At 43.9% G+C, this 13868-nt stretch overlaps 1 protein-coding gene across 1 annotated transcript in view; it reads left to right on the top strand.

The window, feature by feature from the left end:
- The window catches only part of ITGA11 (integrin subunit alpha 11), a 156531-nt gene that overhangs the window by 102496 nt on the left and 40167 nt on the right, over nt 1-13868 (top strand). The window contains exons 12-14 of the mRNA XM_043980465.1: nt 2866-3014; nt 6866-7006; nt 9144-9347. Coding sequence (XP_043836400.1) covers nt 2866-3014; nt 6866-7006; nt 9144-9347 — 494 coding nt within the window. The remainder of the gene's footprint in view (nt 1-2865; nt 3015-6865; nt 7007-9143; nt 9348-13868) is intronic.

Raw genomic sequence — 13868 nt, 5'->3', positions numbered from 1 at the left:
GGCTCAGAGAGCTTAAGTGACTTGCCCACAGCTGTGTGACTAATTAATTAGTGGCAGAGTCACCACAGGTCTTCTGACTCTAAATCCCATGCTCTTTCCTACTTCCAAATTAACAGCAAAATTAATGATTATTTACTGAGCATCTACAACATGAGAAGGATGGGTTCTTAGAGCCAGGAGGATGCTTAGATAGGATCCAGTCCAAATTCCTTATTTAGAGACAAGATGTGACGTTAAAAATTAAGTGTGTGGGGCAGCTAGGTGGCGCAGTGGATAGAGCACCAGCCCTGGAGTCAGGAGGACCTGAGTTCAAATCTGAATTCAGACACTTGACACTTACTAGCTGTGTGACCCTTGGCAAGTCACTTAACCCCAATTGCCTCACCAAAAAAAAAAAATTAAGTGTGTGGTGACTATCTCTGTCCCAAGTGTAGGGAAAATTAGCTAGGGTTTACTTATAAATTAGAAGCTTTAACACCAGTTTAGGCATTAAACATTTATTAAAGTATATTAGAGGGGGCAGCTAGGTGGTACAGTGCATAGAGCACCAGCCCTGGAGTCAGGAGTACCTGGGTTCAAATCCGGCCTCAGACACTTAACACTTACTAGCTGTGTGACCCTGGGCAAGTCACTTAACCCCAATTGCCTCACTAAAAAAAAAAATATATATTAGAGGTTAGCTAACACAGAACATGTATAGGAAAGCCTAGCTATGGGAGAGAGAGAAAAAAAGCTGCCTCCACCTAGCAGACCCAGGCCACCAAGAGGAAGTTCCTGTGCCTGTTAGAGCAGAAGCTCCCTGCAGGTAGGAAGACAGGCAGTCCCTACATACTGCTCCAAGCTAATTGGCTGGTAGCATTCAAGTCCATTGATTGACATGACTTGAAGGTGGTCCATGAATAGAACATCCTGAGGTCAGAGTTCAGATCCTCTGGTGGAAAACAAGGCTTTGTGAGGTAACTTCCTGATGCAGAACTGACCTTAAGTCAAGGCCAGCCAGGCTCTGTCAGCAGAGGGGCTCCTGGTAATAATTTTCTTACAAAGGAAATTAAGACCAAGAGAGGCTAAGTGACAGGTAGGACCAGAAGGCGTGTCTCTTGACTCTCAGCTCAGGGCCCTTTTGCTATGGGTGCTGGGGTGATGGGAGAGGAATTGGGATTCAAAGACATCCACTGAGTCATTTTTCTTTCACTATTCAGCCTCTCGCTTTTCTGGATCCTCCCTCTGTGGGTGGAAGATGCTGAGGAAGTGACCTTCTCCCAGGGAAAGGGGGTGGGCCTAGCCCACCCAGCTTTAAGGATCCCCAGAGAGAACATTGTTTTGGTTTCTCTGCTGAAAAACAGTCTTTAATGATCCAGGACACAGCCAGAATATTACTCCCCACTCCCGGAAGGGAAGGCTTTAGGAGGAAAGAGCTGTAGGCATAGTCTGAGGGACTGCTTCCAGTTTCCACTTTGGTTCTCCATCCTCCCTGCCCCACCCCACCCACACCACTGTAGTCACCTTCTGCCAGTCCCAGGAAACAGGATCCAAGTTTTAAAGTCAGAGTGTCCACCAGGTAACTGTCAAGTCTGATCTAAGGCAAGGGAGAAACTTAACAATGGAAACTCAGGAATGACAAGAGGGCTTTATGTCCTGCACTTGCTTCCCCAACTTACATATTCTCAGGGTCTACATGTCATAGCTTGCCAGACCTTGCCCCCAAATATAAAGGCCAGTTTTTCCTAGGAGTGAAATAAGTGAAGTGGGCATTTATTCCATTTTGCTCACTTGGTATTGACCATTATTTTCCCCTTGGCTGGAATTTGGTGAGTAAAAATGCGTGCTGTTTCGACCTCTTAAGGAAGATGGGACCTGGATTTTCTCTGCCCCACCTCCTCTGAGGAGCAGATGCAAAGGATACAAAGCATACTGGGTGGTGGGTAGCAGAAAAGTCATGCCATGTACATCCCTAATCCTTTGCTCCAATGATGAACTTTTTAGGAATTCCTGAGTTGAAAAGGGGATTTACCAATCTTCATTTCTTGCCTTTTATCCCAACCCCCTAACCCATATCCCTCCCTCCCACAGCTTGATTCCTGCAAGATCCTGAGCCCCAGAGATACCTTGGTCTCCATCAACCACCCCAACCCCACTATGTTCTTACTCTCCTTAAGAGCTCTGAGCTGAGGTACCCCCATTCTCACATCAGGAGTGGGCAGAGGGGATCTTCTCAGCAGGATTGTCCTCCTCTCCTCCTCCATTAGTACAAAGCCTTTCAGCTGTTCAGAGGCCACAGTCTGTCATAGTAATCCTAGATAGTGCCAGTATGGAATCACCTTTGAGTCAGAAAGACCTGAGGCCAAGTCCAAACTCACACACACACACACACACACAGGCTTTGAAAACCTGGGCAGATCACTTAACCTCTCAGTGTTCCAAGACAATAGTTGACAGTCTGCTCTGGTAGAGTATCTTCCCAGGACAGTTCCCCACACCAAAGAAATCACAGGTGTACACGGCACCCACCCCCAATCTCACAGCCACAGACCAAGAACCCTGAGGTGACAGTTGAGGTTGCAAGGACCTGCCCTATTGACCTAATAGGGAAAGGACCAGCCTTCATTTGGGTTAACCCTTTGCAAATGTAACAACCCCCAGGCTTAACACTAAAAGTAATGCTCCTTCAGCATCGGAACAAACGTTATTCATAAACCCCTCCCTTACCTGTTCCCTTCAGTCTGAGATCTCTTGATCCTTTCATAAAATGTCTCCTTCCCATTCTTCCAAGGACCAGCCCCACCTGGTGTTCTGACAAGGCTATATCAGGGAGCAGAAAGCCTTCCACCTGTGTTCAGATCCTTTCCTTCCCCTCTCCCCCAACAGGTTACACAGTTACCTCTGTTGTGTCCCGTGATCAGGGCAGGGTTTACGTGGCTGGAGCACCCCGATTCAACCACACAGGCAAAGTCATCCTTTTCATGATGCACAGCAACCGTAGTCTGACAATCCACCAGTCTCTGAAAGGAGAACAGGTAAGGAAGAAGTTATAGGTATGGCCGTGAGGAGGAGGGAGACAGGGAGGGGATGGGAAGAGCAAAGGAAGAGGAAGGAAGAGAGAAGAGGGGAAGAGACAGAATGAATCCACTTCAGGTTGAGACCTTGGAGTTCTCATCCATGCCCTGACTCCTGGGCAGGATTACCTGCCCTCCAAGCTCCTCAGGACATCTGAGACAAATAACTCCCTCAGTCCCATTCCTCAGGCTAGCATGCTTGTCTATTCCAGCAGCTATTGGCTGAGGGTTTCAGGCCCTGTGCTAACCTCACCCTGGGAACCAGTCTATGTTTCCTGCTGTTCTTATTTATTGCCTGGACCCGTTATTTAATGGTATGGGGAAATTCCTGGAGAGGAAAAGTCCTTCTACCAATCCAGAGAAGGCAACCTGTGCCAAGGAGGGGATTTGGACCCAGTGCTAGGAAAATGTGCAAATATTCGACAGTCTTGGTTGGTTCTGTTCCCCAAGCCACGCCACCATGGGCATGATGTTACACAACCTCAGAGGAGCTGCAGAAAGATGCCTCTCATTTCGACTGGAACCTCCGTGAGCACGCTTTCATGAGTCACAGAGTGACTTGTCATTTAAAGCGACCTGCAAAGAAATCCCCACAACAAGGCTTGACAACCTTTCTGAAATGACATGCCAAGTTTTTACCCCCTTGACCACTAAAAATCATTCTCCTGTAAAACTTGAGTGTGTGCATCATCGCTTACCAACCCCTGCCCTAGAATAAAAGTGACAATCTCTCTAAGAGTGAAATATGTGATTCAGTCTTTAAAGTCCAGGAGTTACCTGGGACTCTGAAGATTTAAGTGACTTACTGAATGTTCCACAACCAGGGGCCTTCCTGACACTGAGGCCAACTCTAACCACTGAACCATACAGCCACTCCTGTTTCCTGCTATAGATGGAAGAATATAAGAAGTTTCCTGTCTAGGGCAGTCTTAAGCTCATAGTCCTATTGTTCCTGTTCACTTGATTCATGTTTTTGTCTTAACCTCCTGTATCTCTATAATCTCCATATTTAAACATCTCCTCAATTTGCTCTTATCATTCCATTGCTAGCTCCTGACTTGTTTTTCCCAGCTGATTTATGGCCTCATGATCTAGCACTGCCCACAGCCTAGCATAACGAAAGGGTAGTTCCCCCTCATGTCTAACCCAAATCCCCCACCTAGATCAGCAAGTCCCATCCTGCTTTGCTTGGTCGTCCAGCTGAGCTGGCAGACAGTGCTTACCACTGACATTCTCAGCCACACGCCCACGCCCAGACTCTGGCTGGCTTTTTTCGGGATTTGGATTCCAGACCCTGTAAGTTAGAAGGGAAGCTATTTGATGAATTTATGACATTTTTTCTTGCTGGGCTCTGACTCCAACATCCGAATGATAAACCACAATCCTGAGGGCTTCTAAATTAAGTAGATTCCAAATCAACAGGCCCTACATAGCTGAGGGCTTCAGGGTCCACATGTTTAGAAAAGGGTTCTACTCCCTGTTTCTCTGTTTGTTTTTCTTCTTCTGTCTCCCATTGTTTATATGTCTCTCAAGCTCTCTCTCTGCAGAAAGGAAATGTGTGTGTATATACATGCACATATATGACATATCTGTAACATGTGTGGATGGGTATAGAGCAGATAAATGTTTCCTCCCTTGTATATCTCCAGTGCCTGGCACATAATAAGCATTTAAATGTTTATTGATTGATAGATGTTTCATTCCTCATCTTTATATCCCTAGCACCTAGCCCATAGAAGTGGGTTAATAAGTGTGGTGATTAAAAACATTTAAGAAACATCATTTCTGGATAATTTAATCATTTTATTAATAAGGCCAGCAAGTTTATTAATAAAAGCATGGTCATTTGGCTGTCTCTCTTAGACCAAAGGCAGTCATGGTGGAGGACTCACAGTTTATATACTCTTCAAAGAGAAGGTGTTCCCCAGAGTGGGAATCAACCCTGATGGGTTAACAATTCATGAGAGAATGAATATTACAATAAGGGGCAGAGAGTGACATCATGTCACCCGTGGACAGAAAGACTATCTATACCCAGACCACCCCCAACCTTGTACAATTTAGACAAAAGGATCTGTCTCCACCTTAGACTAGAAATTCCTTTTAAGACTGGGTAGGGGATAGAGCACCGGCCCTGGAGTCAGGAGTACCTGAGTTCAAATCCGGCCTCAGACACTTAACACTTACTAGCTGTGTGACCCTAGGCAAGTCACTTAACCCCAATTGCCTCACTAAAAAAAAAAAAAAAAAAGACTGGGTAGGAGGGGCAGCTAGGTGGCGCAGTGGATAGAACACTAACCCTAGAGTCAGGAGGACCTGAGTTCAAATCCGGCCTCAGACACTTAACACTTACTAACTGTGTGACCCTGGGCAAGTCACTTAACCCCAATTGCCTCACCAAAAAAAAAAAAAAAAAGACTGGGTAGAGTTGATAGAGAAGAAGGTTAACTCAACCTTCAGAGACTGAGGTCTTGATAATAGAAAAAGTGGGAACTCTGAATCTCCCCAAACCATTAGTTACTTTTTTTTCTTTTTGTGGGGCAATGAAGATTAAGTGACTTGCCCAGGGTCACACAGCTAGTTAAGTGTCAAGTGTCTGAGTCCGGGTTTGAACTCAGGTCCTCCTGAATACAGGGCCAGTGCTTTATCCACTTCACCACCTAACCATTAGTTATTAATAATTATTTCTCTCATAAGTGTTTCTTGATAGGTATCTATAGGTAGATAGACAGACAGTTCCCCAAAGTCCAATCCCACTATCTCATCATGGCAAAGAAATTACTCTAGGCCCTTAAAAGCTATGTGACATATGTGCCAGAGCACAAGCTCTGGCAATTCTCGGAGCCATAACTAGACCAAGCACGGGAACTGGACAGCCACTGCCCTGAGGCAAGCAGCTAGGAACACACCCTCAAATCAATTTCTTAATTCATGATGTGAAATAACATAAGTAACTGATGCAAATTTAACAGAGTAGGAGGCAGAATTAGACACTACAATGACTTCAGGAATAGGAGGTCAGGGAAAGGACTTATCCAATCCACTGGCTTGGGGGGGACCTTGTTCTTTCTGCTCCACCAGAAAGGCTTCAGGGAGGCTCTCTCCACACAGGGAGGGAGGAAGGGTAGCACTCTTGTTTGAAGGAAGTATCACTTAAAGGAGAAGAGGAAGGAGAAGAGAGAAGGGGAAAACTCTTAAGGAGGGACAGAGCTAATCTGTGGATTTCTTTATGGGACTGAGGGAGAGAAGAAGAGAATAAATAGTATATTATGTTAAATTTTAACAAAAATATATGTAAATTTTAATACCCTCTAAGCTTCCTACCCTGGGCAAAGCCCCAGTAGCCCCAAGTTAGTTACAGTCCTGACATAACCATCTTTAAAAAGGGAGAAATGGGGAAGCTAGTTGGCACAGTGGATAGAGCATCAGCCCTGGAGTCAGGAGGACCTGAGTTCAAATCCAGCCTCAGACACTTGACACTTACTAGCTGTGTGACCTTGGGCAAGTCACTTAACCCCAATTGCCTCACGCAAAAAAATTAATAAAAAATAAATAAAAAGGGAGAAGTAATGTAGAAGAGCCTTCCAACCATGGGAGGGAGCCTATGCAAAGACACAGAGGCAAGGGATTCAGAGGTATCTACAGTGAACAGCAATTAGGCCCGTTTGACTGAGACATGAAGGGGAGTAATCTGTACTAAGTCTGGAAAGAGGCCAGAGCTGTACTGGGGAGGGTGTTAAATGCCAAACAGAAGGGCAGTGGGTGGCCAGTGAAGCTCACCCTTCAAAGTGCTCTACCTCTCTGTGCTGCAGATTGGCTCATACTATGGAAGTGAAATCAGTTCCGTGGATGTGGACAGCGACGGGGTGACAGACATTCTACTGGTTGGCGCACCCATGTACTTCAGTGAGGGCCGAGAGCGGGGCAAAGTGTATGTCTATGTTCTGAGACAGGTGAGGACAGAGGGTGCTGCCCTGGGTGCGCTGTGATGAGCAAAGCTCTGGGAAAACACCACCTGCTTGGGAAACCTAGACCCCTGGTGCATGCGTAATTTGAAACAGGTCAACCTCCAACTGGGGCAACTTTAATCTGTCCCCTTCATCAGACCTCAGTTTCCCCCACTGCTCTCCAATGCCCCATGAAAGAAGATTGAGCTGTGGGAATAGCAGATCCTTCTCCCAATGCCCTAGAGGCAGGAGCCAGAATTGTCTCCTCTGAAGTCAAAGAGCATCCCCAGGGAAGGAAGGGAAGTTGATGACTGGATCAGACAAACAAATGTCTAACTGACAAGAAGTATCAATGTTCCTCCCTCCCCCATAAGTGCCCAATGTTCTCCCCTACCGAGGGTCCCTCAGTGAGGTGTCCCACCCAGGAATCCCTCCCCAGAGAGCACCCCGAGTTCTGGACCTTTCCTTCTCTATCTCCATACCCCTGAGTAAAACTTGCCTATGCTTTGTCCCAACCTTTCAATGATCAGCTCTCTTCCAGATAATCTGACAAATTTGTTCTGGTATGAGATAGATGGATGAGGGTACATAATGGGTTAATCTGCTCCCCCTTCTATAGATAACCTATATGTCATTTACTGGGGTCTTCTGAAGAGAAAATGCCTTACCCCACAGGAGGAGACAGTCATAAGACTCTAGGATCAAAGATCTAAAACTGAAAGAAACTTTAGAGATCACATAGTCCAATCCCATCATTGTTCAGATGACACAACAGAGGCTTAGTTTGGGTTGATTTGCTCGTGATTATACAGTCAGAGGCAGGGTTTGAATCCAGGCCTTGCTGCCTCAGTATCCAACATTCCATCCTTTCTACTCTGTTGCCCTGGGTACTAATTTCATTAGTAATAGGAATTTCAGGTGCTATGGCAGAGCAGTATGGGGGATGGCTCCAGGGAAGCCAACTTTCCTCAGAATTCAAGCCTAGGAAGTGATGAGTTGCCATGGAAGTTTGTTCAGAGGATCCTAGATGCACGGCTGGGAGGGACCTCAGAGGCCATCTAATCCAACCTCCTCATTTTACCTATGAGAAAACTGGGGCCCAGAGAGATTAAGAGACTTGACCGGCCACAACCACACAAAGAACAAGAATCAGAGATGGGATTTGAATCTCCTGGGTCCAGAGCTAGTGTTCTTTCTATTATACCAAGCATGGCTGCCAGAGACTGAAGAGTGGGCACAAACTTGTACAGTGATTTATTTTGAGAGACAGACAAAAAGAGAAAGGACCTAGATAGAAATAGAAAACTGGATACATGGATGCATGGATACATGGATGGGTAGAGGGAAGAAGAGAAAGAGAGAATAGATGGATAGAGAGAGAGGATAGATAGATGGATGAATGGAGAGTCAGAGACACATTAAGGAGGTAGATATATTAGGCAGATAGGAAGCGAGGGAGATAAAGATAGGTAATAGACGAGAGAGTTCTATACATCAGCAAACAAGCTATACTATTGGGATTCTGCAAACATATCTTTAAATCCTCAGTAAAGGGATAGGTTTTCTCAATAGTCTGCAGGCCTCTTCCGTTCTGGATTCTGTGGCCTCTAGCTCAGCCAGGCTCCAAGAGACTATAGTACCTCACCTTGCAGGAAGATTGTGCACTAAGAAAGTGTCAAAGGGGCAGCTAGATGGGACAGTGGATAAAGCACCAGCCCTGGATTCAGGAGTACCTGAGTTCAAATCTGGCCTCAGACACTTAACACTTACTAGCTGTGTGACCTTGGGCAAGTCACTTAACCCCAATTGCCTCACCCAAAAAATAAATAAATAAATAAAGTGTCAAGGTTTCTTCAAGATCTCCCCAAATCCCAGGCTTCTTCAGTGGAGCTGTTCTTATTATGCTAAGAGAGAGGAACTAGAGAAGAATTTTTTTCCTGTCTAGCTATGCCTATGGAGATAGGGGAGGTGGATGTGGTGGTAGGGATCTTCTGAGAGGCTCCATCTGAGCAGTCCCTTAGTCTCCCTGCCTGGTTACATCCCTGAGATCAGGTCTGGGGCACCAAGAGTAGCAAATAATGATAGTTGGGGCACCTTGGCCAAGTTCATCATGGGCCTTCTCTTATCCCTTTTCTGTCTGCAGAACCGGTTTATTTATGATGGGACGCTAAAAGATTCCCACGGCTACCAAAATGCCCGGTTTGGCTCCTCCATCTCCTCAGTCCAAGATCTCAACCAGGATTCCTACAATGACATCGTAGTGGGAGCTCCCCTGGAGAATGACCACCAGGGAGTCATCTACATCTTTCATGGCTTCCAGAACAACATCCTGAAGAGGTATAAACAGGTAAAGCTTCCCTGACCTGAGCAGCATCTCCCCCGAGCCCCAAACAACCTCTAAGCTAGGCTTGCAGGGTATGTCAGCACTTGCCAGCCTGCTTGCCTCAAGTCAAATCTTGTGCTAGCCAGAAGACAAATTCCATTCTATTCTTGAGTGATTTTTGTCTACCTAACACAGGGCTCAAGTCAAAATGAACAGAATCTATGTTCTTTTTCTCTCTGTCGCTGAATACAAATAGGAGGACAACTCTTTGTAAGGCTAGACTTAATTATTAAATATTTAACAAATATTATAGTTTACTGGAGGTGAATAATTGAACAAGGCTACCCAGTTAACAGCCTGAATTTCACTTGGGATATATCTGAAAATGATAACCTACTGGAAATGTCCATGATCCATGAATTACATAAAGGGTTTTTAACTTAGGGTCTGTGAACTCTTTTTAAAAATATTTTGATAACAGTATTTCAAGATAATTAGTTTCCTTTATAATCCTACAGGTCTTATTTCATGCATTTAAATGTATTATTCTGAGAAAGGTCTATAGGTTTCACCAGACTTATCAAAGGAGTCCATGACACAAAAAAAGATTAAAAACTCCTAAGGAGATGATAATAATGGTAATAATAATGTCATTTATATAGTGCTTTATGATTTGCAATGAGCTTTACATATTATCTCATTTGATCCTCACAACAACCTTGTGAAGTAAGTGTTACTATTATCCCTATTTATAGATGAAGAAGGGCAGCTAGGCAGCTCAGTAGATAGGGCATTGGGCCTGGAATCAGGAAGACCTGAATTCAAACTGGTCTCAGACACTTATTAGCTGTGTGACTCTGAGCAAGTCATTTTTTTTTTAAGTGAGGCAATTGGGGTTAAGTGACTTGCCCAGGGTCACACAGCTAGTAAGTGTTAAGTGTCTGAGGCTGGATTTGAACTCAGGTACTCTTGACTCCAGGACCGGTGCTCTATCCACTGTGCCACCTAGCTACCCTTCTGAGCAAGTCATTTAACCCTCTTGTCCTCAGTTTCCTTATCTGTAAAATGAGCTGAAGAAGGAAATGGCAAACCACTCCAGTATCCTTGCCAGGAAAACCCCAAAATGGGGTCACAGAGAAAACAACAGATGAGGAAATTGAGGCTGAAAGAGCTCTTGCCCAGGGTTACATAGCTAATAAACATCTGAAGCAGAATTTGAATTCGAAGTCTTACTGACACCAAGCCCAGTGCTTTATCCACTGTGTTACCTAGATGCCTATGTTTTTAGATGAACCTAAGATTCCAATCAAGTGGAATTTCACCCAATCCCTCTCTATTTTAGTGGAAATACAAAAAAAAATTGATGAGAGACAGCTCTTGTCTTGACTTAGGGAAATCTTAGCCCAGGGCTAAGTTAGAGCCTGGGTTCCAGTCCTCTTTTTGCCACAAACTCATGTCTGTGACCATAAGCAAATCACCTATATTTCTCTGGGCCTCAGTTTCTTCATCTGTAAAATGGTTATTGTTGTATAAGGGACTCCACATGAAAAGCATCATTCCACACAGAGATAGCTTAAGCAAACTTTATTGCTACTCACAAAGGAGAGTGGAAAACTGCTGTTTGTGGGAAATCTTAATATGTAGCCTCCACACCCCCAGTGGGAAGCACACAGTGGGGCATCCATGCTGAAGTCAAAGACCCAGAGACCCTCTGGGCTCCCTTTATACATTATTTGAGACAAAGCACCAGTAAAAAGCCAATGGGAAACTTCCCTGTTATCTAGACCAGGGCTTCTTAAACTTTTTCCACTCACAACCCCTTTTCTCCCAAGAAATTTTTATGCGATCCCAGATATATAGGTGTATAAAATAGGTATATATAACCTTTTACTGTTGCCAAATTTTTCACAACCCCCTCTTTCAGTTACGTGACCCCACACGGAGTAACAACCCACAGTTTAAGAAGCCTTGTCTATAGGACAGTAAAATGAAGGGTTTGGGTTTGTTTTTTTTGTTTGTTTGTTTTTTGCTGGGCAATGGGGGTTAAGTGACTTGCCCAGGGTCACACAGCTAGTAAGTCAAGTGTCTGAGGCTGGATTTGAACTCCGGTACTCCTGAATCCAAGGCCGGTTCTTTATCCACTGCGCCACCTAGCCGCCCCTAAAATGAAGGTATTTTTTAAATTATCTACTAAGGAAAGAGGAATTCAGGACAGGGAAGTCAAAACAGGATATAGAAAAGAAGGAAACTTCACCCTAAGAGTAAAAGGCTGAAAAGAGAGGCAAGGACTGGGCAAGAAATGTTGTAATTCCTGCTCTCCTATTCTAATGCTTCCTCAAGGCCTAGAAGTGACTCCAGGTTCTCAAAGGCTGTGCCCAGCAGAACAAAAATGGGCAGATCCTACAAAGCTGGAGATGGCATGAATAGGAGAACAGCAAAGGGCTACATCTGTCATCCAACAATCAGCCTGGTTAAGCTCAGAAATTTTCACCACCAGAAGACTGACCACCAGCTGCCCTAGCGGGGCAGCTAGGTGGTGCAGTGGATAAAGCACTGGCCCTGGATTCAGGAGGACCTGAGTTCAAATGCGGCCTCAGACACTTGACACTTACTAGCTGTGTGACCCTGGGCAAGTCACTTAACCCTCATTGCCCTGCAAAAAAGAAAGAAAGAAAGGAAGGAAGGAAGGAAGGAAGGAAGGAAGGAAGGAAGGAAGGAAGGAAGGAAGGAAGGAAGGAAGGAAGGAAGGAAGGAAGGAAGGAAGGAAGGAAGAAAAAGAAATTACTTAGGCACAGAGGGATTGTATTAGTGAAGGGGGACTGGCCACACTAATCCCTGAAATAGTGCCATAATTCATCTCTATCTTATAAGGGCATCAGGAAAGTCTAAGGAGACAATGGCTTTGGTAGCACTTTGGAAAAGTTAAAAGGAATAGAGAACTAAAGAGATAGGAAGTAAACCTGTGGTTTCACTGCTATAGGGAATTCCTTGAGCAATGCAAGTCAGCACCCTGCCTGCAACTTAGAGTTTTAAAGAGGGTTGCCTAGAGAAGAAGTGTCAAACAAGCAGCCGCCCACCCAGTGAGGCCCCCAGTATTCCCAAGCGCTGCTGGAACCAGATTAAAATGTAATCAGGAAATAGTTTTTTAAATAAGGAAAAATACAATTAAACATAGATGATATTTCATTTTAAAACTGAGCCAACATGCAGCCCTCAGGGATCCTTCAGAATAATGAATGTGAACAATTAGTGGTCCCTATTTCTATTTGAGTTTTGATATTACTGATCGAGAGCACTGAGCGGTCAAGTGATTTGTTGTATGACCTTGGGGTCATACAACCAAGCTGGAACCCAGGTCTTCCTGACTTTGAGGCCTGTATTCTATCCACTACTTCATGTTGCCCCTGGGACAGATGAAAAGAATTATTGACACTTATTTTTTTAATTACACCAAATCCTCTTGAATATATAGCTAGAGTGGAAAAACCTTCTCAAGAGTTATTTAGTTCATCTTCAGGAAGGCAAGCTAACCAGACATCTTTAAAACTAAATTTATTTGGAGCAGCTAGGTGGCACAGTGGATAAAGCACCGGCCCTGGATTCAGGAGGACCTGAGTTCAAATCTGGCCTCAGACACTTGACACTTAACTAGCTGTGTGACCTTGGGCAAGTCACTTAACCCCAATTGCCTCACCAAAAAGTAAAAAAAAAAAACCCTAAATTTATTTAAATTTATTATGTCATTTTAAATTCAAGCTATATATTATATATATAATAGAAATTCATAGTATCACATGCAGTCTACTTTTCTCTACTTCTGTGTATATGAAAATGCTCATGTTTTATATTTGTCAAGTACAGAATAACAAAAATAGTGTCCCATCAAGCAAATTTGCAAAAATGACAGAGTATGGGAATGGTCAACATTAGAGGGGTTATAGAAAAACAGACACACTAATACACAGTTGGTGGAGGTGTGAATTGTTCCAACTCTTCTGGAAAGCAATTTGGAATTATGCTTAAAATTACAACTTTGATCCCAGTACAAGGCATATACTCTAAGAAGGTAGGACAGAAAGAATGCTTCTGCATATACCAAAATATTTATAACGGTACTTTTTTAACAAAGAACTAGGATCAGTAGATGTACATTGACTAGATAATGGCTGAACAAACTGTTGCATATGAATAAAATGGAATGTTACTGTAACATAAGAAACAATAAATATAAACAATTCAGAGAAGTGTGGGAAGACTTACATGAACTGATGCAAAATAAAGTCACCAGAACCAGAGGGAAAAATAGACACAATGGCTACCATGAAAACTGAAAGAGCAAACAATAAAAAGAAACGAAATGTTGTTTGATGACAATAATCAGGTTTAACTAAGAGAGGAGGAGATGCATTTCCCTCCTTTATTTATAGAAGTAGGAAACTATGGGTGTAGATCACTGTATATAGTGCCAAACTCCACTGAGGTATTTGGATAATTTTGTTGAATTGCTTTTGAGGGGAGCACTTTCTTTTCTATTGTTTATGACAA

Source organism: Dromiciops gliroides, chromosome 2, assembly GCF_019393635.1.
Source record: "Dromiciops gliroides isolate mDroGli1 chromosome 2, mDroGli1.pri, whole genome shotgun sequence".
In the NCBI taxonomy this organism is placed as follows: Eukaryota; Metazoa; Chordata; class Mammalia; order Microbiotheria; family Microbiotheriidae; genus Dromiciops; species Dromiciops gliroides.
This window is presented reverse-complemented; position numbering and strand designations above follow the sequence as displayed.